This window comes from Trachemys scripta, chromosome 8 (genome assembly GCF_013100865.1).
Source record: "Trachemys scripta elegans isolate TJP31775 chromosome 8, CAS_Tse_1.0, whole genome shotgun sequence".
NCBI classification, from domain to species: domain Eukaryota; kingdom Metazoa; phylum Chordata; order Testudines; family Emydidae; genus Trachemys; species Trachemys scripta.
In genome coordinates this window covers 91,649,822-91,674,921 of record NC_048305.1, presented here as the reverse complement: position 1 = coordinate 91,674,921, position 25,100 = coordinate 91,649,822, and the positions used below count along the sequence as shown (strand labels likewise).

Here is a 25,100-nt window from a genome sequence, read left to right as displayed (position 1 = left end):
CTAGTATATGCATCTTTCTCTAGCAGGATGGTTTCTCTGGAGATGTCACAACCTGAGTGAATTTGCGTAATCACCCCCTGTTCTCCTATTTACCCTTTCCATGGACGTACATATAGTTCCACAATAGCACATACACAGTTGCATTTTTAATACAATGGACTCCAAAAGTTTAATACAGTTTAATTTAATTCAGTAAAGTTCATTCAGGATATTGCAGAAAATTGTCAGTTTGTTGCATCCTGAATGAAGTGTGTGTATCAGGCCAACTTGTGTTAGATTTTTGAGGGTGATGCAGCTACATGTTTGCAGGCCCAGATCCCCCAATATTATTTAGGTGCCTAACAACCCTTGAAATGAATAGGACTTAGGTGCATAAATATCTTTGGAGGATCTGTGCCTCGGGACCCAATTCAGCAAAGCACTTAAGCACATGCGTTAGTCCCAGTGACTTCAAAGGGAATTTTGCATGTGCTTAAATGATTTTCTGAATTGAGGTGGATTTAAGTTCATGCGTAGCTGAACTGGGGTCTAAAAGAGTATCTTTGGTGAATAATTCATGATTAATTTATTTGACAAATGTTACCTGCTTGTGACTTTCTGAACAAAGAATTCTTGGTTGTTCAGCCAGTTTGTTAGGTTCCCTGATTGGATGACCCGATGGAACTAATAACAGCACAGTTTTCAAATTGCATATTCAAGTGTTAAATTCTCAGTTTGGAGTTCACATAATTGGCTAGTTATGCAGCTCAAAATTCACTTTCCGCAAATATTTCAGCAGCTGAGAGTAAAATTTGTGAAGCAGGTTTACTAGAATATCTGCAGAAAGCGAATACAAAAGAGGTGTACATGCTGCTTAAGTGAATTCATTTAAAAATTCAGAGGAGTATTGCAGGAGATTTTATGCAGCCTTCACCCAGCTGTAGCTAAGACCAAAATAATTTACTGAGAGAAAAGCATTAAAGACCAAGATGAACTTCTGATGTACATATTTGTTTTTGTTTCCAGGATTGGCAGTGTGCACAGTCCAAAGGATGCTTCTTCTTAGAACAAGATGGTGAAATCATTACTCATAAATATAAGTTGTACTTACCTCAAAAGTCAACAGTATATATCACCATTAAACCTTTAAACCTTAGCCAGTTAGAAGGTAAGCATATTTATATTTTGTTTGTTTGGAAAATCAGCAGGGAGGTCTGAGAAACTGACATGTCCTGCAGAATACCCTATGGAACTGCCAGAGATTGCTCTGAGACAAGGTGGATGAGGTAATATCTTTTATTGGACCAGCTTAAAGCTCAAAAGCTTGTCTCTCTTACTAACAGAAGTTGATCCAATAAAAGATATTACCTCACCCACCTTGTCTCTCTAATATCCTGGGACCAACACAGCTACAACAACACTGCATACAGGGCCAGATCTCCCTACAAAAAATCTAGTATCTCCAGTAATGCAGTAGTGGACACCAGTGGTTGATGGTCATGGTCTAGCCTTGGATTTACAGTAATGTTATAACCTTTTTACTAGCAGAATGAAAAATGTGGGTGGCATCTGGTCATGGGTGAGTTGAGTCCTCCATTGTCGCTCTGCCAAGTTATGAAGTTAGGACCTCTGCCACTGAGTTTATACAGTCTCCTGTTTAATCAATAAGGATATGATCTGAAGTCACTGGGTAGGCAACTGTTGACTTCAATGTGCGTTGGATCAGGCCCTAAATTTTTAGTTTTTTCTGATCTGTCCCTGTTGCCTGTGTCTTTTTCATACACTGGATAAGGAAAGGTTTGTGTGTGGAAGGTGGTAAAAACAGTCCTGGGAAAGGGCTGCCCTAGGGAGCCAAACAGGAGCGGGCTTGAGGCAGCCAATCAGGGCCAGGCTGGGCCAGAATAAGAAGGGCGAAGGGAGGAGCTGGGTCAGAGTCTCACTCCAGCCATGGAATGGGAAGGACTTAGTTGCCTGGGAGTACAGGGTATGCAAAGCAAAAAGCGGAGCGGAGTTCAGGCCTGGCTGAAGGCCAAAGGAGGTGCTGGTGCTGCCCGGGGATAGGCAGAGGCAGCTGGTCCAGCCCCCTTGCCCCAGTGATGAGTGGCCATCACAGACTGTAATTTGCCCAGGGGGCGGGGGCTAGATGATGACTGGCAGTAGCCACTGAGGCAAGGTGGGCATAGAGGGTTGGGGGTTCCCCTGGGAGGGGAGACCTAGAGCGTGGGGACTGCTGTGGGGCAGAACCCCAGCGTAAGGGGCACTGGGGTCCGGAAGGGACACGGGGCCTGAGGTAGGAGAGACACCGGCCAACAGGAGGTGCGCCGAGTGCTAACTGAGCTAATTCCCAGACGACCAGCAGGAGGTGCCATGCCAGTGAGTCAGCGGTCTGCTACAATTTATATATATAACACCCATATATATCTATATCTAATGTGAGTGATCAATTTGAGGCATCTTAAAGTAACCTAATTTTCAGAAAGTGCTGAACACCCATCCTCTGAAAATCAGCTATGTTAAAGTGTCTGAATTTGGGCACCCAAAATCACTAGTCAATTCTGAGTTGTCCCACCAGTTGTAAGAAAGCACATTTATTTACCGACGTTATTAATAACACATTAAAAATATTAAAAACACATTAGATGATCACCCTCAACTTGAAGTCTCATCAGTTTCAAAATATGTGTTGTTACTGCATCTGTCCCCTCCCAATTCTTGTGCTTTTACAACCACATTTTATATTTAATTTTTTTTCTCTCCGCTGTTGTTGTAAACTGATAAACTGACTATCATGAAACTGACTATTATGTGCTGACAAATACACAAAATAAACAGGAAAAAATAGACAAAAATAATTTTCTCTGATCTCTTTCAGTAATGGCTATCTTAGGTGTTACTTGTAACAATAATTGGCTAAAACTTTTCAGACAGGTGTGGTTTTTGAGTTGACCATGTCCCTTTAAAATACAGTTTGCTTGTCACTATTTATGCACTTTGTTTACTGTCTGCATTTCTCTTTGCTTAGTCAGTGAACATCACTGAAGTTAGTTATACTTCTGTTCATAGTCACCTTCGCTCTTAGGTTCTTAGTATTGTAGTGTTGATGTCCCAAACACTTGAGCAATATGTTTATTTGCTTAAAATTTGCTTTCATTGGAATTTAAAAAAAAATTCTGTAGACCTCAGATTTGATAAAAGCTTGCTATTATAAAATTTAACTATTAGCAACAAATTTGATAATGTCCCTTAAATTGTTTTTTATTTTATTTTGCATGTTTTCTGGGAAACAAAGATACAAAACTCAGTAAGTGCTTTTTGTTTGTGCAGGGTGTCTTGTACTCCCAAATGACAGTAGTAAGAGCTAAAATGTATGATAGCATTTTATGATATTAAGGGTCTCTTCATGTTTCTATTATAAACCTTTTCTGAGGGGTTCGTAGCATGTCCATCTTAATTTTCATCTGTCTGAAGGTAAGGGCCAAAACTGGGCAAAGCTGGGATATTTGACCCCTCTACAAGCATTCTGCACTCTATTCCTCCTACTAGCTGACCCAGTAGTGCATCCAGTCCCCTGGCTTGGACATTTTTCTCCAAAAAGCTGTCACTTTTTTCTGCTCAGTCATGCGTAACAGATGCTATTGCGTCCCAAACATGCCTGAGAATCTTCTGTAGTGGTTGCTGCTATTCTGCAAATGATTCTGAGACATAGCTGAGAATCAAAAGCTCCTATTGCATCTGACAGAGAAAAAGGAGGTGGTGCATTGACTACATATGAAGCATATGTCTAGTAGCACAGCAATTCTCTTTTTTATGAGAACTTTAAAAAAACTTTGAGGTTTTAACAAAGGAGAGGGCAATGCTTGTGGTACGTAGCAACAACCTAACATTAACTCACACAGAATTGCTAGATGGGAGGGAAACTGAAGCCTGTACTATGGTTTTGCTTTTGTTGTTAACTTGAAGACCACTAAGTAGCTAATTTGTTTGAGTGCACCAGGGCTTGAGAAATTGCACAAAATCAGATGGAATAAAATGGAATTATGCATAGTAGCTTATATAGGATCAGGCCTCCATTCAAACTGGACCTAGTACAAATCAAATAGAGGTTTTGACTCTGTGTGTGTCAGGTGCTTGCAAGGTAAAGCTCAAATATTATTGTGTCATATCCGTCAGAGACTTCTGCACCCCGAGAATGGTAACTCCAGATATTGTACAGTAGCTGAGTATATTATGTTGCAATTGTGAGTTATTTGAGGACAGTCATGCTGGTTTGGCGTTCCACTACCCTGGGATCTTCACTGACAGTGTATAGTACGAATACACATTGACACATTGTGCTTTTTATTAAGATTTTTCCACGCTATTAAATAAACAAAAGCTAGATTTCCAATCAAAGTAAATCGTAACAACATTTACAGACCCTCAGAAGAGGGACTCTCAATTGCTGACATAACTTTAATTGCAAATGCTAGGAATGTCTTGTTCTAGGATTGTCTTGTTCAATAACAAAAGTAATAAACAGTGTTGTTATTTATTGGTAGAAAGGAACTAGTGTAATTTCTATAGCTACCAAAACATTTGGCATTTGAGACCTTTTAACAGTAATCACTATGTGTCAAAAACTAAGGGCAAATTCTTTGCTCTGAGATACCCTGGGGATCTCAAAAGCATATTTAAACTCATTCTGTGTGCAGCTCTTCCATTGAGGTCAACTGAAGTTCTGCATGTGAAATGAACACAGAATATATAATAGAAAGGTTCACAGTGTGGAACAGAAGTGAGAATTATGCCCTAAATTTATGCAGTTATCAAATACTTGGGTTTTTTTGGGAAGGAGAGGGGTGTTTGGTTTTGGGGAGGAGTGGGGTTTGCTGGTTGGTTGAGGGTTTTTTGTTTTGTAGGAAAAACTTCTCCATGGTTATCAGTGGACACAGCTTTGTATGTTCTCAAGGAAAATGAAAGCCAAGAAAACCTACAGCTTGTGAGCTTTACTGAAGCACGAAATAAAGAGGTCAGACATTTTCCTTACATTTCTCATGTTGATTTTTTTTAAAAATCTTTATGTATTTGTCAGCACAGCACAATTTGGGGCTGCACAGGTTTGAGAGGATGACATGCCAGAAGGTGAGAAGGCAGAAATGAGGAACAACTGCTCTATGCTTCTTCCTGTGCAAAACTGTCAGGGCTACTGCCACAGAAGTCAGCAGAAGCTAATGTTCTTCCTAGCAATATTAATTTCATTCCACACCTTTCAAACCCTAACACCTGAGGTGCAGGGAATTGCAGTGCACAGGTAAAGAAGAGTTGAGGTTACTCCTGGAAGAGCTATGTTCCCAAAGGGGAGGACAGGGGAAAATGTTGAGTTGCTGGTTCTCTGTACAGATGTTCCAAGATTCAAGGGATTTGCCTGGGGAAGCTCAGTTTCACCCCCAAAAGCCACCTTCCCTTTGCCTGCAAGAGATCAAAACACCACAAGGTCAACCTCATGGACTTTCCCTTCACTCCTCTTTCCCTCTGCCATGGGTATGAGTCCAGCCATAGTTACACACTGGTACATGCTCCTCTCCTGTGGTAAAACCAACAGAGGGAGAAATGACAATGTGAAATCATCTCCTCAGCTATCAAGCCACAGGGAAATGAGTTTGGGGCAGGGGAATTTACAATCTAATAAACAAGAGAGAATTATTATGTCCGCTTTACAAAAGGGGAGCTGAGACAGAGAAAGACTAAGTGACTTGCATAAGGCCACACTGGAAGACTTTGGCGGAACTAGGAATTGAACCTAGGTCTCCTGAATCCCAGCCCTGATCTTTAATCATGTGGCAAGCCTGTCTCTTGCACCCCTTGTTGCTTGTGAACATTTACAAGGAACCATGCAAAACTTTTGTTGTAAATTTGATGCAGGTTGATGAATCAGGGCCAGATTGTGAGCCAGTCTGCAGCTGATTTACACTCTCAGGGGGAAACAATGAGAAAGTTGGTGCAGTTTTGTCAACCTGCCTCCTCTGGCAGGAAAAGTGTTTTGTTTTGTTTTGTTTTTGTTTTATTTTCAAGCTTAACATTTTAAATTGGTTAAAAATCTGTGGGGCAGCAGAAATGTTGAACAGTTCCAGTCAGGCTGCTTGTAGTCCTACACAGCTATGTAAATATTACTACAACTGGCAGTTCTCATGTCTATATACTGGCATGAAAAGCATCTTGTTGGGATTTGCCATCTCTAGGGAAAGAAAATATGGGGGCTGTAACAGTGAGGACCTTCTGTTGATCATTATTGTGGGAATATTAATAATGAAGGCAGGCTTTGGATAAATAATGGCTCACAGATTTATCTGTTTTCCATTGAGAATAGATGTTTATGTGGAAAGGTGAACTGGGACCTGGTATTTACTGGCTAATTCCATTCACAACTGGCTGTAGGCTCAAGAAGATAAAAAAGCAAATTACTGGAGAAGCCAAACTGGTTTATAGAGATGAAGATGGAGAGCTGGCCCTTACCAAAGAGTTCAAGTGAGTCATGTTTGCAAGGAGGCATGCTAACTGTCCTAAAAGTATATATTCTCAGTATCCTTTATGCTGCTGAATTCATTTCTGTCTGGATGCCGTTGCTTTGGAAAAGCATTTTTCAACGTATTGGATCATTCACTGCAACGGAGTGAGGAAGGAAGCTGAAGCATTTAAAAACGGTCTTGTCTTCTCCGTCTTTTAGAGCAGCTTTATCAGACATATTTGAAATGATTGATTTAGATGGAAATGGCCTTCTGAGCCTGGAAGAATACAATTTCTTTGAGCTGAGGACTAGTGGCGAGAAATGTGACGAGGAAGCCTGGACTGTATGCAAGGGTAAGCTTGTAACTCTGCTTAATTCAACTGACCAGTAATGTTGAACTTTTGGTGAGACGTTACCTACATTCATATACAATGTTATTCTTAATATAGATTCATGCATACATATACATATATATATATATGTACACTAATTACTGGGTAGCCCAAAGCAAGATAGTGTGATAGATACTGCTCCCCTTCCCCATTGTTTTCGATCCGCCACCACCCCGTCTTCTCGCCGTTTTCCTTTCCTGCACTCTCCTATCACTTTATTCTTCTTCTGTCCTGTTGGCTTGCAGTCCTCGTGTTTAATAGTCCATCTGTAGAAGAAATGCTTCTCATGGCTGTTTGTGCATTTCAAGTTTTGTGGGTGAGGGACATGTTCTGAATAGAGAACTGAGTGCCAAGAACTATAAAGTTCTAATTGTGGGTCTTATACTGAATCCACCTGCTGCAGTTACTCTCTGTCTCAGTTTACTCGTCTGTAAAATAGAGATGGTAATCCCTTCCTACCTCACAGGGTTTTGTAAGGTCAGTTAATCAATGTGTGTGAAGAGCTTTGAACATGAAAAACAGGACAGTTAGTGCATATTATTATTGTTTTCACTAGAAAATATCAATTGGAGCAATGCTTCTCCAGATGTAGGTATTTTCCATTGGAAATCAATCTTTTAAAACTTCATAAACAGTCCGTACAATTGTCCATATTGTCCTTCTCACAACTGCAAACATGCTTTCTGAGACTTCTGTGCATTGGTGTTGAAAACCTGCCAGATTTTTAGGACTCTTACAGTCATGTATTGCTCTTGATCTGTAGGCACTGTTCTAATTAATGCCAGTGAGAGTCCTGCACCTTTTGAGGGCAGTATTTGGCCTTAAATGTCAATTGGCAGGGGGAAAAAACACACATTTTTGTAGCATTGTTTAACACTTAAAATCAGTTATATTTCAAAGCCCTGATGACATACAGCTCTGCCATACAAGGGATACATTCATTAATGATTTTGTGATGCTCAGATACTACAGTGATGGGGCGGTATAAGTGACTAGATAGAAAGATAGGTCAGAGTTAGTTGACAGTGGTGATTTGGCTACAACCCCCTCTTAACCTGCTTAATTCTGGCCACAACATTTTAAATTTTGCAGGTCCTATTGAACATTTCTGTCTAAAACTCCCACAGTGTGTCTGGAACTTTTTCTGAACGATAGAGAGGTCATCCAAATACTGTTCTCCTGTAAATCAGTTTTTCTCCTCCTGTTTCTTCCCCGTAGATTCTGCACCACCTTTTATACCTTTATTTATATTTGTGTGTGCCTATGAGAGAGGAAGTGTCAGTGAACATGCTGGATGGATTACCAGACATTAATCAGTCGAAGGATTCAGATGAATATCATAAATCTTGAGAGCAAAGTTCAAGCAGTTTGTAATAGCATCTCAACCCTGAGATAGATTTATTAAATTGGTAATCCCTTTTTAATAATATATAGTCAAGATTTAACATTGTTATGATGAGAAAACCATTTTTAAAATTCTCTGACATAGGAACATTTCAATTATATGTTTGCTGACACATGTTCTATCAAGAGTGCCCCCAAAGCACTACAGCTCCACTGGACTTTCATTTCCTGTTCCCAGAACTCTCTTTTCTTAAAATCTTGCTCCACTGCAGATATTGCCGTGGGGGAAAAAAATCATTCAAGCCACACTCTACGTTTTGAGACCTCCCCCTCTCTTGGGCCAATGAGCCTGCGGCCTCTGCCATTCCCTAAAATCCTAGGGGAAGCCCTGTAAACAACACACATTTCACTCAAGAAAATCTTTTACCATTTCAGCATTTTATAATGAAATTTGGAGAACTAGAGGCTGCAAGACGAATGGCCAAATCGTGCAGCCCTCACTAAAGTCAATGGGAGCTTTGCCTAAGAAAGGCCAGGGTGGAGACTGCAGGTTTGTATGCCCGAGGAAGAAGTAATTTAAGAGCTATCTTGTTTCCTTTTATACAGAGAATTTTGACACAAAGAAGAATGAGCTAACAAGACAGGGATTTATGGATTTGAATCTCATGGAGGCCAATGACCGTGAAGGGGATCCTAGTGACCTCTGGGTCACTTTACTGTCACTGGGCTACAATAAAGCACTGGAAATGACAGAGGTATGATAGTTGCGTATCAAAAATACACAACTTCCCATATAACTTGCTGCACGTTTAACTGCAACACTGCTTCTGACCTTCATAAATTGATTTCAGTAGGCCAGCAATGCAGCTCAGAAGGTTTCCACGATGCATTTCAGGTCTGGCATTCTGTTCCCTGGGCTAGCATTGTTGAGGGGGACAGCCGAGGAGGTAGAGATCAGAGCTGCTGCAATGACAACCCTCAGTGTTTAAAGAGAGAACTAAACTATCTTCCAGAGGCTGGATACCAGTATTTTACAGGGCCTGTTAGAAAGACTAGGGACATACCACCCGGAGGGCTTGGTGTGACCTGCTGAGGAGAAGCAGTTCTCTGTGAGGTGGTGGGTGGGAAGAGAGAGGCAGAAAATTGTGGCCTATCAATGCACCCAAAGGTGCAGGGCTCTCGCTATCCAAGCTCTGAATCTGGTTTCCAACATGGCCTGGCTAACTGGGAAAGAATCCCTCCCCTAGTTCAAACCACAAGGGAAGCCAAAAAGCATCTGTGTGTTGCTGTGAAGAGCATCCCTTGAAAACAAATAAATGGCTGCCACCTGTATTCATTCCAGAATTAACCATGAAGGAGTCAGGTGCAGAATGAGGTATCAAGGATGGAAGCAGGGGATGAGGGAGGGTGTTTGCACTGAGCAGGACAAGGAGAACCTACCCACAGATGAAAACAATAATAAATACACCTTCCAGGTAATGTGTTTTTACATGGACTCAGAGGTCAAACTCTCTAGAAAGGATTAACTAGCTCTTTTAGGATTTTTACTGCTGCCTCTCACCACAGTGTCATAGCAATGCCCAGAAAGTAATCTGTGTCATATGTAGGATCAGGAATTCTTTTCCCCATGCACTCATGTGCCCAAGTGGCATTGAGGTTGGTTTTAAAGGCCCACACTTCCTTACCACTCTGTCAACAGAAGATGTTTTCAAAGGGTAACTCTAGCAAAGGATTGGGGAAGTAAAGCAAAGCTATAAAGACACAAAAAGAACCTTCCATAAATATGCAGGAAAGTCCAGTATTTATATCTTGTTCCCAAGAAAAGCTGTTTTTTTATCAGCCCGTGATCATTTTCTTTTCTTTGTTTACTTTCTCTTAAACCAAAGCAATGACTATGTAATTGCCAAAGAAAACCATTCTGTGCACATGAAACAAAAATCTACTAACACAAAAACACTGATGTGGTATTTTGGGATTTGGGAGGCTAGAATTAGCCATTCTCATATCAATGAGAAGATTTAAAAAACTTAGCAAATGGTTGTGAGCAATTTCTCACTGGGTTACACTGCATCACTTGTCCTACAAATATCCCTAACAAAGCTGGAAAGACGTGATGCTCTGTCTTTCTGCAGTTTGGACACTAGAGAGAGCTGTTCTCTAACAAAGAAGGGTTCTCTGCCTTGCACAACTGTGGTTTGTGGGTTAGAAGCTTTGTTTCCCAAAGGATAAGTACAAACTATATACCGTGTGCTTGAACCGTTTGCTTCAATAGCACATATAATTTAACCCCTCAATTCCTGGATTACCCTTTCAGCAGCACTTTTAACAGCAACTACAGTAGAACCTCAGAGTTACGAACACCAGAGTTACAAACTGACGAGTCAACCACACACCTCTTCTGGAACCAGAAGAACACAAACAGGCAGCAGCAGAACCCCCCCCCCCCCCCCAAAAAAAAAAAACCAAACAAAGTACAGTACTGTGTTAAATGTAAACTATTAAAAAAATAAAGGGAAAGCAGCATTTTTCTTCTGCCTAGCAAAGTTTCAAAGCTGTATTAAGTCAATGTTCAGTTGTAAACTTTTGAAAGAACAACCATAACATTTTGTTCAGAGTTACAAACATTTAACAGTTATGAACAGTTCCCGAGGTGTTCTACTGTATAAAGTAAAAATGGAAGTAAAAATGTGTTGGTGCTAACAGACAGCAGATTCTGATGGTCATTTTAAAAGCCGATGTACTCTTACTGAGCCTATTAAAAGTAATGCAAAATCTCATCTCCTTGTTGGCACACATACTAATCGTAACCAACAAAATGGAAGCGCAAAGAGTGTTTCCTATCACAAAATTTCAATTTTAAATCTGCATGCAAAAACCAGTTATTTGAATGGCAAGAGTTTGCCAAAATACTGAGAAGGAAAGGGTTATTTCTGGTGCTCAAATCCCTAGTACTTCATCTTCTGTGCCTGATACATTTTGTGATCTGAGAAGATGAATGGTACAGTATATTTCACTGCATCAAGGCTTGCACTATCGGTGATGGCTGTGTGCTGTGTTGATTTATTCTAATTTCTGAATGACCAAAAAAGGTTACAAAGAACAGGAAATCTAGAGTTTTCTAAGTCTGTCTATTTTTTATACCCAATGGTGCATCTATATTTGGATAATTCTACATCAGAGCAACTGTGAAAACAGAGCTGGGAATAAAAATCCGAGGAATAAATTAGTAACAAGAACTAAACAATATACTGTATATCATTACTGTATTTTTCTTCTATAACAGGCATGCCCCTTTGTCATTGACATCTATGCTGAAAAATGCAAACCCAGAATTAAAGCTGTTTATCTGGAGACAGGCAGCAGGCAACTTAACAGGGCAATTTGCAAGTCTGTTGTTAACCAAGGAGATGCCAAAGTACTGGATAGTGGTGAAAGTATAATTGTCTATACCTACAAAAGTGATACACGGATCACTTCTGTTATTGAAAATAAGGTATTGTGTGATATTTCTCTTATGCACATTACACAAAATAATTTTCGTGCTAATGTACATCATTGTTGTTACTCCCCTGTCATTAAGCTTTCTGTAGTAACACTTTCTGATATATAGAGTCTGTACCTACTTAATAAAAAAAGCCCCTTCTTTAAGGGACTGATCCAAAGTCCATTGAAAACAATGGGAGTTTGTCCATCTACCAGTTTGTCAAATGGATATTGGATCAGGCCTAAAGAAAACATTCATTTACTAAGAAGATGTTGGGCATTTGCATACTGTATTATCAGCTGAATTCCTATCTGTATTTACAAAGGCATTGCACTTTTGTGGTGTAAAAGATTAGCAATATTATGTCTTCATGATTAGAACTGATCAGGAATTTTTCAGTAAACAGTTTTTGTCACTAGAAAATGCTGATCAGTTCAAAGCAAAACTGGTCATGGAAAAAGATCAGTTTCTACAAATTTTGCATTTAGAAAAAAATGTGTACTAAGAGTGAACAGTGATATGCACAGATTTTGGTTTTAGGGGCTTATTATGGATGAAGCATTAAACTGTTACCTTTAAAGCTATCTTCTTTCTGTATCCTCCCGCCAGAATAGGATTATGGGTTTGGGGGGGCCCTGGGCCAGAGCAAGTGGGGGCGCCTGCAGTCCCCTCTGCACCACCACCCCTGGTGCTCCTGCCTGGGAACAAGATTGGGATGCGGGGGCTTCCCCCGCCCGCCTGGTACTCCAACCGGGGAACGGGGCCAGGGTGTGGGAGCTTCCCCCACTCCCCGGTTGGAGTGCCAGGCCAGCGGCACGGGTCGGGGCATGGGGGCACCCCAATTGGCCAGGGCCCCTGGGCACAGACCCCTTTGGTCCAGTGGCTAATCCGCCACTCCTCCCGCACCCTGAGGTACGTAGGGCGTCCACCAGTTTCTACCATTTATTTTGAGTCTTGTCCTGGTCTGTTCAGGTTTTTGAATGTCTTGCAGAAGGATTTGGCTTCTTTCTCTATTGTTGTGCAAAAGATTTACGTAATTATTAATCCAAGCTAATACATGTAAATACAGGCAAAAGTGTTCAGTGAGATGGAAGCAGAAATTTCAAACCCTTTTGCTTAGGGCCTAATGCCAAGTCTGTTCACACTCAGTTTCACTTACCTTAGGATTTCAGAATAAGGAAATAGTGTAGTCAGATGCTAGAATAAAACTAGGGCCTAATGTGGGTAGCCAAATTTTTTTAGAAGGGAACACTTATCAGGAGGGAATGACTTGGTGATCTAATGGTAAGTTTGAAATATCTAGACTCCCTGGAATCACAGGTTCAAATCCTGGCAGGACTCTCTCAGCACTTCATCCTTCAGAGGTAGATAAATTAGATGCAGCTTGGGGATTTTTCAGAGAAGTTCTTAAATACCGAGGGCCAAATTCTCTGCTGGTTAATGGAACTGTCACTTACACCAATGGAGATTTTGATTCCACAAGCTTCTCTGCTCTGCACTGGACCAGTTTGTTGAACTTTCATGAAAATTTTAGTATTTTATTTTTATTATTATTATTACTACAAAAGACTGCAAAAGATAAATGGGCAATGTTATGTATATCATCATTCTCATAGTCTCCACAGAGTTTACTACTAACCTTTCAAATCATAAATACAGGCATTGGTTGCAAAGTATAAAGTAAATAATGCTTTATAATTTCTAAAGTTAATTATAAGGGAATATGCTAGTAAGTAAGGGATGGATTCTGTCTGGCCCTTCCCAGCAGCTATAGATGGAGTAAAAGGCCTATCTCCCATCCTTCTGTGGTCTGTGTCCCTGCACACACAGCCCCAAAGGGCGTAGAGAGTAGGTGGAGCCATGGCTCTCACCTGCCCATGTAGGCCCTAAAATTAACTCTATCAGGCCATAGCCTGCAATTTGAAATAAAAATGTACTAAACAGTCTCTGCATCTGTTTCCATGCCCACTTGTTATTCACACACAGTACAGAATACTTTCTCTATGAACCATCTTCATCTCGCTTCCCATGTAGAAATGTAGACCCCTCCCAAAGAAAAGATCAGAACATAATAATAATAATAATGAAAAGATAAACACAGAGTGGTGTTTATGGTTTTTTCAGCCTCAGGCTATTTCAAACATAATTATATTTGCATTCTAATCTACATAAACCTTTTGTACTGTGAGCATCACAGACAGCACTTCTGCCAATCTTATCTTTATAGAGTCATAGGTAGCCGTTAAGTAGGAGGAGGGGGCTGCTGTCTGATACAATCATATTCCTATTCCCTTTCACAATAAGGAGCAGCAATTGTTTGTTAGCATTCTTCTAAGAATCTCTAGCATTTCTCAATGCCCATGTGAAATCCAAATTTATCTAAACATGAGTGAATGGCAATACATACTAGCATGTCTTTAATTTAAGTCTTGTTTTCCAGTTTGAAATAGTTCCTTTGATTGTTTTTCTGAGAGCATGTAACATGTTAGATCAGCTCTATGGGGCCAGTTTGGGCTATTTTGTACAGCAATAAGTAGCATGTTGAATATACCAGCTCTGCACTGGGCCATTTGATAATTAGGCCCAGCCCATAGGGGCTTTGTAATTTGATTGCTGTCCATAGAAAAGCTTAAAGTTTCTTCTTATCCGTAAGCTTTCCTATGTTAGGGTTACCATACGTCCGGATTTTCCTGGACACGTCCGGCTTTTTGGGCTCCAAATCCCCGTCCGGGGGGAAATCCCAAAAAGCCGGACATGTCCAGGAAAATCGGACATGCGGTGCGGGGCCGGCCGAGGGCTCGGCCGGCGGTGCCGGGCTCGGGGGCTCGGCCGACGGTGCCAGGCCGGGCTGGGGACTCGGGGGCCGGGCTGGGCCAGGGGCTCGGGGGCTCGGCCGGCGGTGCCGGGCCTGGCCGGGGGCTCGGGGGCTCGGCCGGCGGTGCCGGGCCGGGGGCTCGGGGGACGGGCCGGGGGCCGGGCTGGGGACCCGCGGGGCCGGGGGTGGGCCGCGCCTCCTCCCCCCACACCCCCCCTTACCTGCTTCAGGCTTCCCGCGACTCAAATGTTCGCGGGAAGCAGGGGAGGGGGTGGAGACTTTGGGGAGGGGGCGGAGTTGGGGCAGGGCGGGGGGCGGGGCCGGGGCCCCGTGGAGTGTCCTCCTTTCGGAGGCACTAAATATGGTAACCCTATCCTATGTAGATTTTGACCATTTCTACTCACCACTGGGATGCAGAGGTTACAGAGGAGGGCAGGAGACAGGGTTGGAGACAGGGCCGGCTCCAAGCACCAGCTTCTCAAGCAGGTGCTTGGGGCGGCGGGTCGGGAGAGGGGCGGCAGGTCCAGGTATTTGGCGGCAATTCGGCGGCAAGTCCCTCACTCCGCCTGGGAGTGAAGGACCTCCCGCCGAATTGCCGCCGCAGATTGCAATTGCGGCCACGGCTTTTTTTTTTTTTTTTTTTTTTTGGTTTTGGCTTCTTGGGGCGGCCAAAACCCTGGAGCCGGCCCTGGTTGGAGATAGGGTGACCAGATGTTCTGATTTTATAGGGACAGTCCTGATTTTTGGGTCTTTTTCTTATATAGGCTCCTATTACCCCCATCCCCTGTCCTGATTTTTCACACTTGCTGTCTGGTCACCCTAGTTGGAGATGAGGTCTTACAAGTTATGGGTTACCTCTCCCCGTTCTCTGAGAGGAGTGGGGAGGGATCTTCAGCCCGGTTGACTGACAACTCCATTCCAGAGTCATTCACTGGAAGCTGGGAGCAGCATGGCCTGTTCAGTCAGACCCAACCCACTGTTGCTCAGGTGTTCAAAAGTCACTGTGTCCCTGATATGGTGCTTTGACTGTCAGAGGTGGCATTTGGGGTGTAACTGTGGAGTTGGACAGTCACTTAGCCACTACCCATCTATCCAGAAGCAGGGGCCTGCTCTCCCAGAGTTTGCAAACATTCCTGTCTTTGGAGCTAGGTGGCACCACAGAACTGCTTGAGGTTCTGTACTGTGGTTGGGCCATACCATTCATTTCTTAAAAACCAGTTGGACTGTCTCCTGTTTTATTTATTGGGTCGTATTTCATTCTCAGAAGTGTGTGCACAGCTTCAGTGGGTGCCGTGGACACACACATCAAAGGGCAGGATGTAGCTCATTATTTAAACTGTTTTGTTTACATTAATTTTGTTGAATATTTAAGAATTATTTCATATGTAAGCAAGTTGTATTTTGGAAGAGATTGTTTGTAATGAATCCATGATCCGCACGTAATGAACATAATTACCACAAATCTGTGTGTGTGTCTCTCTCTCTCTCTCTCGCTCACACATACATTCTCTCTCTCTCCCTCTCTCTCTCTCTTTGACTTGAATCTTGCTCCTTCAGCTCCCAAATCAGTCCTCTACTGCTTGAGCTAAAGATCTCCTGTAGTACGTTCAATATCTTGGATATAGAGCTGGCCCCAAAGCATAACATTGTTTACTCGTCATGCATGCCAAACAAGTACATGGTGCACCAAATTCTCTGCTGGTGTGGATTGGCAGAGCTTCAAGGAAGTTAGGGCCTGTGCCAGTTTACACTAGCAGAGAATCTAGCACTGTGGGTAAAATTTTCAAAAGCAATTGTGTCACATAGGAATCCCATTGACTTTTAATCAGACTTGAGGTCCTAAGTGACACGGGTGCTTTTGAAAAAGGACTTAGGTCCCATCCCAAGTTACTTAGGTGCATTTTAAAATTTTACCCTACATATTTAAAACTTTCCATCCCATTATAATAGCAATTTCAGATGAAATAACCAGCATCTTTAAGTTGTTTTATAAGAAGCGGCCATTTAATCATGAAGACTAATGAGACCTCTAACGTTTTCCCACTTACAGTCTGAAAACAAAGTGGTTCTTCATGTCAACAATGAGCAGAGTAAGAACTGTGTAAATAACAGGGGACTCAACATTTTTGCTGTTGAAGTGGCACCAAAATCCATGATGGTAATGTTATTATTTCCCTAATTTAAAATCTTAGTAAAAATATCATATGTGGCACCTTTAGAGTTTGTTTTTTTGCAAATCTTTCTGTATTAATATTAAGTATGTGGATATGAAGCAAAAGGAGAACTGTCCATCTACATGAGAAATATAGTTAAGATGGAGGGCGTGATTTTCAAAATTGTGCACCTACCTGGCATATGCAGGTATTTCCTTGTGCAGATGGCCAGACAAATGTACAACAAGCCAGTTTTTGCATGCAAATGTCTGATTCGCTTGCCCTTTCACTATAATTGTACATACTAATTATGAATACCTTTCAGCATTTACTCCTATTTAAAAAGCAAGCCCCTAATGTCAATAAAAGAGAGTTGTCATAGCAGATTGGTCACCAATTAATAAATCTTGTAAATGCTAATGCAAGCCTAACACAATTATTTTCAAAGCAGGAGATGTTTTGCCTGTATGAACCGTCAATTATAATGACTATACTTCTTAAATGATTAGTGTAAATTAAATCATGTTTTATTATGTGTGTTGTTGCAGTAGAGTGATGCATGTTCATTATACTATTATTTAAGAGAGACTGTTAACCTAACATCCATATGCTGCAAATGAATAATGTTGTTTATATTATTAGTGACACCTTAGATTATTAAAAATTAAAAACTTAAAAATCCAATTTCCTGTAACTAGGCAGTTTTACTTTTGTGCAAAATCAATTTCACTTTCAGATTTACTTCTAACACCTGCAGCGGCATGTTTATTGGTTTTCATTGGCATTATCATCTTAGGTTTGTTTAAAAAAAAAAGCGGCTCTTAAACATTTTAATTTTGGGCCAAATTTAAGTTTCTCTTCATCTGATGCATTCCATGAGCATGAAACACAGACTTAGTGTGTGCTTTATCCAGTCACACACAAAAAATACATGTATATGATGTACGTTATGGACAATATAATTTCCAACAGGCCGACTTTTAAAAAAACATAATTTATGGACAGTGCTTAGCCAATTGGCAATATGATTGGCTGACTCCCATTCCAGAAGTTGTACTATTTTTAGTAAAAGTTGAAATAAATGGGTATACAAGTTAAAAAAAAAACTGCTCTATAAAGTGCTAAAAGTAAATAATAATATATGGAGATATACCTATCTTATAGAACTGGAAGGGACCTTGAAAGGTCATTGAGTCCAGCCCCCTGCCTTCACTAGCAGGACCAAGTACTGATTTTTACTCCAGATCCCTAAGTGGCCCCCTCAAGGATTGAGCTCACAACCCTGGGTTTAGCAGGCCAATGCACAAATCACTGAGCTATCCCTCCTCTGAAGTACAGTGTCTCTCTTTCAAATGCAGATCATTCAAATGATATCACTCTGTATTTCATCATTATCCAACCTCTGGCCCCGATCCTGGCATGTGCAGATGGACTGTTGCACCCGCTTGGCGTCTCATTTAGATTGATGCAACTCCATGGGAGTGCAGGATTAGGGTTATTCTAACACTACTGCTGATAGCTTTGATCAGATATAGGAGGCTCCATGCTGCAAGCAGCGCTTTGGAGCGGAGCCCAGAGCTGGAGCGCGGAGCAGCTCCGGAGCAGTGGAGCTGCAGGTTTTTGCCTGGAGCTGAAGCGGAGCCAGAGCACAGCTCCAAAGCCCTGGCTGCAAGGTGTTTTATTAGCTTCATTTTCCACTGGAATCAATGAGAATTATAGGCTTAGGGCCCACTGCAGGATTTTACCCATAATGTAGTTAAATGCAGTAATAATACCTATCATTACACAACTTCAATTTTGCATCAGCTAACTTTTTCAATATGTACTAGAAATACAATTATTAATGTTATCTAGATGCATTTTAAGTAGTAAATGTTCAGTTGGGTAGGAATTAAGGAAAGAACGGTAACTAAAGAGAGTTCATTATATTTTCCCTCTTTTTACATGCAGGTTTGTCAGCATGTGATGCCTTTGAAAGAGCAAGAAGAATGGATATATAATTGTGTGCATTCTCTCATACCTTAAACACCATGTTTAGAAAACAGTCCACTCTTGGAGCTACTAAAACAAGAACTAAATCAGGATTGCCCTGTGATTAATAGATAAATTGATTAATCTTGTCCACTTCAGAACCAAGACTGATACAGATCATTTATTCTGTATCTATGCTTTGCTCCCATGGTTTCAGCTATTCAAGCCAATGAACCACAAAGCCTGACTTCAATCCTATCCAGTCCCTCAGATCTGACGGCCAGATATGGCTTTTTGTGACTGCAAAGCCTGCAGCCACACGCTCCCCCCTGCACTCTGCCGATTTGAGGGAATTAGAAATATATATGCTTTCCTTTGTTGGAGGGGAACACAGCCTTGAAAGCATAAATCAGCTGGTAGGTTGAAAGGAATAATCATCTGCAGAAAGAACACACACACACGCACACGCTTTTTACATAAAATGAATCATTTATGTTTTGAATGTATCCCAAAGAACCAGCTTGCTACACTCTCTCTCACATCCTTAGCTGGTCCTGGGCATTAGGGTAGCAGTGGTAATTGACATGTAGTGGAAGTGCAAGTTATTGTTTCTCAGCTGTGTCTCACAATTGCCAAGGCTGGCACAGCCAACAGTCTTTCCTATAGCTTGCTGTGCAGTCCCACATGTAGAAACTGTCTCTCCATCCACCTGCTCTTTCCTTTTGGATATCCCACCACTATCTCAAACTCCTCCTGTCAAAAACTGACCTTCTCTCTCTCCTCTTTGCCACCATTGACAACTTCACTCCATCCATGTCACGCCACCTCTAATTTTTATGTCAGTTTTGACTCCTCTCCTTTATATCCAGGTTTTTGGCAAACCCAATTTCTTCTTCCTCTATATCTCTAAAATCTGTCCTTTCCTCTCTGTCACTGACACTGTGTTAAAAATCTGACCTATTATCTTTTACCCTGATTAATGTAACTTCCACCTCCAGGCTTCTCTCCTCTGTACTCTATCCAGAATCCTGCAACTAAAATCTTCCTCTCTCTTGAGCTAACACTCCCTTGAATCCCTTCACTGGCTTTCACACGTTACCCAGTCAGACTCCCTGTACTCCACTTTCAGTGCTGTGCTTCTCCACTCCTGCCTTCGTCTCTGCTCTGATTCCCATCTGCACCCCTTTCACACACTCTGCTCAGTCCTTTCTTCTTTGAGCCTCCTTGTCTCCTTCTTCCCATATTGACTTCATGCCTTTTTTTTTGTGTTTCAGTCCGTGTATGACCACACTACAAAGACTATACCAACATAGTGGTGTAGCCGTATCTATGCCAATATAACCCTGCAGTGTAGCTACAGCTTACACTAACAGAAGAGATTTTTCCATCCAAACTCCACCTCCCCAAATGACGGTAGCTACATCAATGGAAGCACTCTTCTGTCAGCATAACTGTCTACACTTTGGGGTTAGGCCCTTCTTCCTCCATGGCCTCTGACAGACTCTCTTTATTATGAAGAATGTTTGCTTTCCTAACAGAACAAATGCTTAGTTACCCCTATGCAGTCTCTTTCTGAAAAATTACTAGTGTGCAGAGTGAGCCCTACTAGAGGAATGTTGAATTTGCTATAGAATTATTTAATCATGTGTATTCCTTTCTCACTTTCACCACTTCAACCCTCTTGTCTTTATTTTGGAGCTGGCCAGCATAGCTATGTTGAGCTACCTTGTAAGCGTAGACCAGGCTGTATTTCATCTAGCTTCCGCTTTCCTGTGTGCCACATGCCATCCCTTTGCTCCTCCTTATGCTGACCTCTTCCCACCCACACCTGATCCTTAGCTGTTTGCATTGTGTTTAATTGACATGATCAGAAACTTCTTGAGGCAGGTCCTTATTTTCCTACACGGCTGTAAAACGTCACTGGCACCACAATCATAATAATGCGTATTTCCATTTTGGGTGCGGTACACTTTACAATTAAAATATGAAGCCTTTTTACATTTGTGACATTGTTTCTCTACTTTGGGTGTGTGTCTGTAAAGCAGATTCCATGCTACAAATACTGCTGTACCCAGTAATAAGAGAAGATTGCAATAAATCTTTTATAAAATATTGCTGCCAAGGCACTGCATTCAGTTGATTTCATCTGCCTTAGTAGTTACGCTTGGAAATATTGAAAAGGAGCCATCCCTTATAATTACAGTATTGTGTTTCTACAAAGACTGGATTCTGTAAATCCGGTAGTGCAATTTGAAAATCGGTGCTGTATTTCCATCTGTTTGTAAATGCTTCCCTGAGGAAGAGCTTGCTATCTCAATTGGGCCTCGGGGCTCTTGGGGTTTAATATACACATTTGTGGGTTTGGTTATGTGTGGGACTGTTATCTTAGGTCTGGTCTACACTACAGACCTATGTTGGTACAACTACATTGTTGGGTGTGAAGAATCCACATCCCTGAGCGACATAGTTATACCAACCTTGACCCCCCCCTGTAGACAGCGCTAGGTTGATGGGAAAGCTTCTCCCACTGACACACTACTCTTAGGGAGGTGGATTACCTATGTCGATGGAAGAGCTCTCTCCCATTGGCGTAAGAGCATCTTCACTTAAGTGCTACAATGGCGCAGCTGCACCGATGCAGCATTTTAAGCGTAGACCTGCCCTGTGTCTTGGAACTATTAAGAGTGGGGGCTCTTGGTTTTATTTTTCCAATCTATCAGTGATTTGATTTTTTTCCCCTTTAGTGTTTGTCGCTGTTAGTACTTAACTTACACTTGCTCTGCTTGATTAAGCCACTGCTTGTTTTTTTTATTCCTTTACATTTTTTAAAAAAATCTGGGTCTAAAGTGTCATAGTCAAGCTCCACTTGCTGGACACTTACGAAACTGTTGAATTTGGGGCCCAACTTGCTGGATCAGTGTGATTTTAAGCCCCCCTTTGTCACTGAGTAAACTCCAGCCACTGTCTCTCACTCAGGGCCGGCTCTGACTTTTTTCAGGGCGGCCGGACCCGGCGGCAAAGCAAAACAAAAAACCCTGGGTGCAGGGAGGCCAGACCCAGAGGCAAAGCAAAAAAATAAAATAAACCCCAGGGCGCAGGGCGGCCGGACCCAGAGGCAAAGCAAAAAAATAAAATAAACCCCAGGGCGGCCGGACCCGGAGGCAAAGCAAAAAACTTGGTCAGCCATGCTGCCCTAAGATTGGACGCAATGCCGCCCCTTAGAATCTGCCGCCCCAAGCACGAGCTTGCTTGGCTGGAGCCTGGAGCCAGCCCTGCTCTCACTTCAGGCTCTTTGGCACGCTTCCTGGGTGTAGACTCTTTGATATCCCTTCTGGAAGTGGAATCACATAGCTCAGCTACTGTAGGCCCTCAAGACCAGGCCAGACCCCCGAAGACACCCCAGTAGCTTAAAAACAGCCACTCCCAGAGATCCCCCCTTGTGGACACTCTGATTTATAGTTTACCTCTTCAGGGGCACATGGTAGTTGAAGTAAATAGGCACAGACTTTGCATAGGGTTTCTAAAATAATAACTGTTAATTCAAACAGCATACGAGATATACAGATTTAAGCAAAACATTCCTTGTCTCAGTTTCCTCACCACTCTTGAGTTTTTCAGGATTTGAGTCAGTTTCCTTCCAGGGTTCCAGGCCTCCTCATCATTAGTCCTCCAGGTCTGGCATCTCTTCCAAATCATTGAGTCTTTCTCTCTGTTCCCTGCAGTCAGTGACAGAGTCCTTCACCTCTGGCTGGCTGCAGTCAAAAAGGTTCCCTCACTCATGATACATGCCCCTTTGTCCCTCTCCCTTGAACTTCTCCACCTTTGCATTTTTAAAAACCTGCACTAACACCTGATTTCTTTGTTCCCTTTCTGGGGATTTTCCATTCCTCCAAATCCCCTTCCCAGCAGACCACCTGTAATGATGACTGCATTCTTCCAGTTTAGGCACCCTCCACTTTACCACACTCATTTTTCTGCCAGTCATTAACAACTTATTTTGTTTGTTCTGTAGCTTCTTCCAGACAGGGAGTGTGATGATACATGATAGGCCCTTATCAGCCTTTGTCTGATTTGCTATGTGTAGCGGATTGGAGTTATCCATAGAGTTCACAAAATCATCCAGAATTCATAAGTTGTACAGAGACAGGTCCCCCAGATTGTCACATAAGGTCATAAGGAAATAAGCCCTGTAGAAAAGATGACGGCTTTGCTTTGGGTTCTTAGCTGCTGACTTTAACCAATTATCTTCAGGGTGAGCTGGAATAAAGAAGCTGGATGTAACACCCAGAAACAAGCTGAAACAGAAATTACACACTTTGTCTATTGCAGTTTTTATAGTTATGCTAAGTGTCAACATAAAGAATTGTGACACCAGTGACTGGCTTCTTAAAAGGCGTCTGTTTAAATAGGTATTAAATTTATGTGACCTTGTCTGACTGAGTAGCAAGTAGTCTTGAAAAGCTATATTTATCCACCAGCAACTCTTGTACTCTGACTTATTCTGCTGTAACAGTATATTAGGCAGGGAAAGGTCAGTTCTGAAATGAGAGCACTGTTACAGGACTGCCACAATTTACATACTGTAGGTACCAGTGCTTAGACCAGGGGTAGGCAACCTATGGCACGCATGCCAAAGGCGGCACGCGAGCTGATTTTCAGTGGCACTCACACTGCCCGGGTCCTGGCCACCGGTCCGGGGGGGTTCTGTATTTTAATTTAATTTTAAATGAAGCTTCTTGAACATTTTAAAAACCTTATTTACTTTACATACAACAATAGTTTAGTTATATAATATAGATTTATAGAAAGAGACGTTCTAAAAACGTTAAAATGTATTACTGGCACGCAAAACCTTAAATTAGAGTGACTAAATGAAGACTCGGCACACCACTTCTGAAAGGTTGCCGACCCCTAGCTTAGACAGATCTAGGGTGACCAGATAGCAAGTGTAAAACATCGGGACAAGGGGTGGGCGGTAATAGGTGCCTATATAAGAAAAAAAACCCAAAATCGGGACTGTCCCTATAAAATCAGGACATCTGGTCACCCTAGACAGATCTTACATGTGGTCTGGTTCTCTAACCTGTAGGAGAGACAGTAAAGGTCCATTTTCAATATAATTTGGAAAAAGTATAAGTTGTAGCAACATGCATTGTAAATATTTAACCTCTTGGGCCTGACAAGCTAAACCAACCAACATTTAGAACCCTTCTCTAAGGGCACTGTGAAAGGATGGCAACAGGACACACCTTTGAAAGGCTGCCCCAGGGTCCTAATAGTACACAAACAGTCACTGGAAGTTTCATACCACTAAGAAAAAGCTGGTAGATTGGCTGGGAAACAACAAGACCTTGCTAGATAAAATGGTATAAAATGCATTATTCCTGTCACTGCATTCCCCATGTTTATAAAATCAAAGTCCAGCTGGTTGTAGCAGGAATCTGATACTCCTTGTATACTCATTTCAAGACTGCTGTTCAAAGATGTATGGACAAATTTTCTCCCAATTTTGCAGAAACCATCTCCTTTATCTTTGGAGAGTAAATCTGCCAATTTTCTGGCCACACTAGTTTTCCAAACCAAAGTTACAAAGAAGCTGAAATGGGCTTGGACCACAGTAGTAGAATGCCACCTTAGCTATAGACAGGGACCTATAAAATCTCTGTGATAAATGGAGGCACCATGTATCGCTTGTGCCCATCCAGGCACTGACATCTTCAGAGGCTACTAACTGATATGGACAGTGCTAAGTCAATGGAAGAATTCTTCTATCGACTGAGCTACCACCTCTCGGAGAGGTGGATTAACTACAGCAAAGGGAGAACCCCTCCTGTCACTGTAGTGAGCGTCCAAGCGCTACAGCAGCGTAGCTGCAGTGCTGCAGCTGTGCACTGTAGCATTTTAAGTTTAGATATAGCCTGAGAAGCTCATCTCAGCTGAAGAACTTCCTTGCAGCGTTGACTCCCCGCTATCATAGCATTGGCCGGATTTGCTGGTTGGCCAGTACTATCTTGTCTTATGTCCAGCAGATTGCGATTCTCCACAGTTGATGATTGTATCTGGAAATCTGTGACCGACACAGCTTGTCCCTGCGTTGTTTCTGTAATGGAAAGCATTTTTGTATGGACAGGTTGTTAACCTGACTCACAGCCCCCTAGGGGAAGGACCGGTGGGACTGCCTTGAGTCTGGCTCCTACCCTTCAACCCATCTGGCTTGGGTGACCCTACCAGGTGTAATACTCCAGCAGGCATAGCTCTCAGGGTCATCGGAACATGCCAGCCTTCCCATTCCATCAAGGCGCAGTCCCTGGGAAGATGCAGGAGAAAATGGAGGATCCTGGACACCCTAGAGGACTCTGACTTACACCCAGAGAACACACAAGGCTGACAAGGAAACTGAAGCAGGGAAGGGCAAGTAGGTGTTGAACTGTTTTGTCCAGATCTGTGTATCTCTTGTGCTGTGTACAGTGAAGAGTAA

General features: G+C 42.2%; 1 protein-coding gene across 2 annotated transcripts in view; it reads left to right on the top strand.

The window, feature by feature from the left end:
• Nucleotides 1–20,736, top strand: part of EFCAB7 (EF-hand calcium binding domain 7) — a 45,293-nt gene extending 24,557 nt beyond the window's left edge. For both annotated transcript variants that reach the window (XM_034778174.1, XM_034778173.1), the window contains 8 exons: nucleotides 1,006–1,147; nucleotides 4,878–4,987; nucleotides 6,326–6,483; nucleotides 6,683–6,816; nucleotides 8,806–8,954; nucleotides 11,483–11,692; nucleotides 16,549–16,656; nucleotides 18,602–20,736. In XM_034778174.1, coding sequence (XP_034634065.1) covers nucleotides 1,006–1,147; nucleotides 4,878–4,987; nucleotides 6,326–6,483; nucleotides 6,683–6,816; nucleotides 8,806–8,954; nucleotides 11,483–11,692; nucleotides 16,549–16,656; nucleotides 18,602–18,676 — 1,086 coding nt within the window. In that variant the 3' untranslated portion in view covers nucleotides 18,677–20,736. The remainder of the gene's footprint in view (nucleotides 1–1,005; nucleotides 1,148–4,877; nucleotides 4,988–6,325; nucleotides 6,484–6,682; nucleotides 6,817–8,805; nucleotides 8,955–11,482; nucleotides 11,693–16,548; nucleotides 16,657–18,601) is intronic.
• Nucleotides 20,737–25,100: the final 4,364 nt, after the last annotated feature.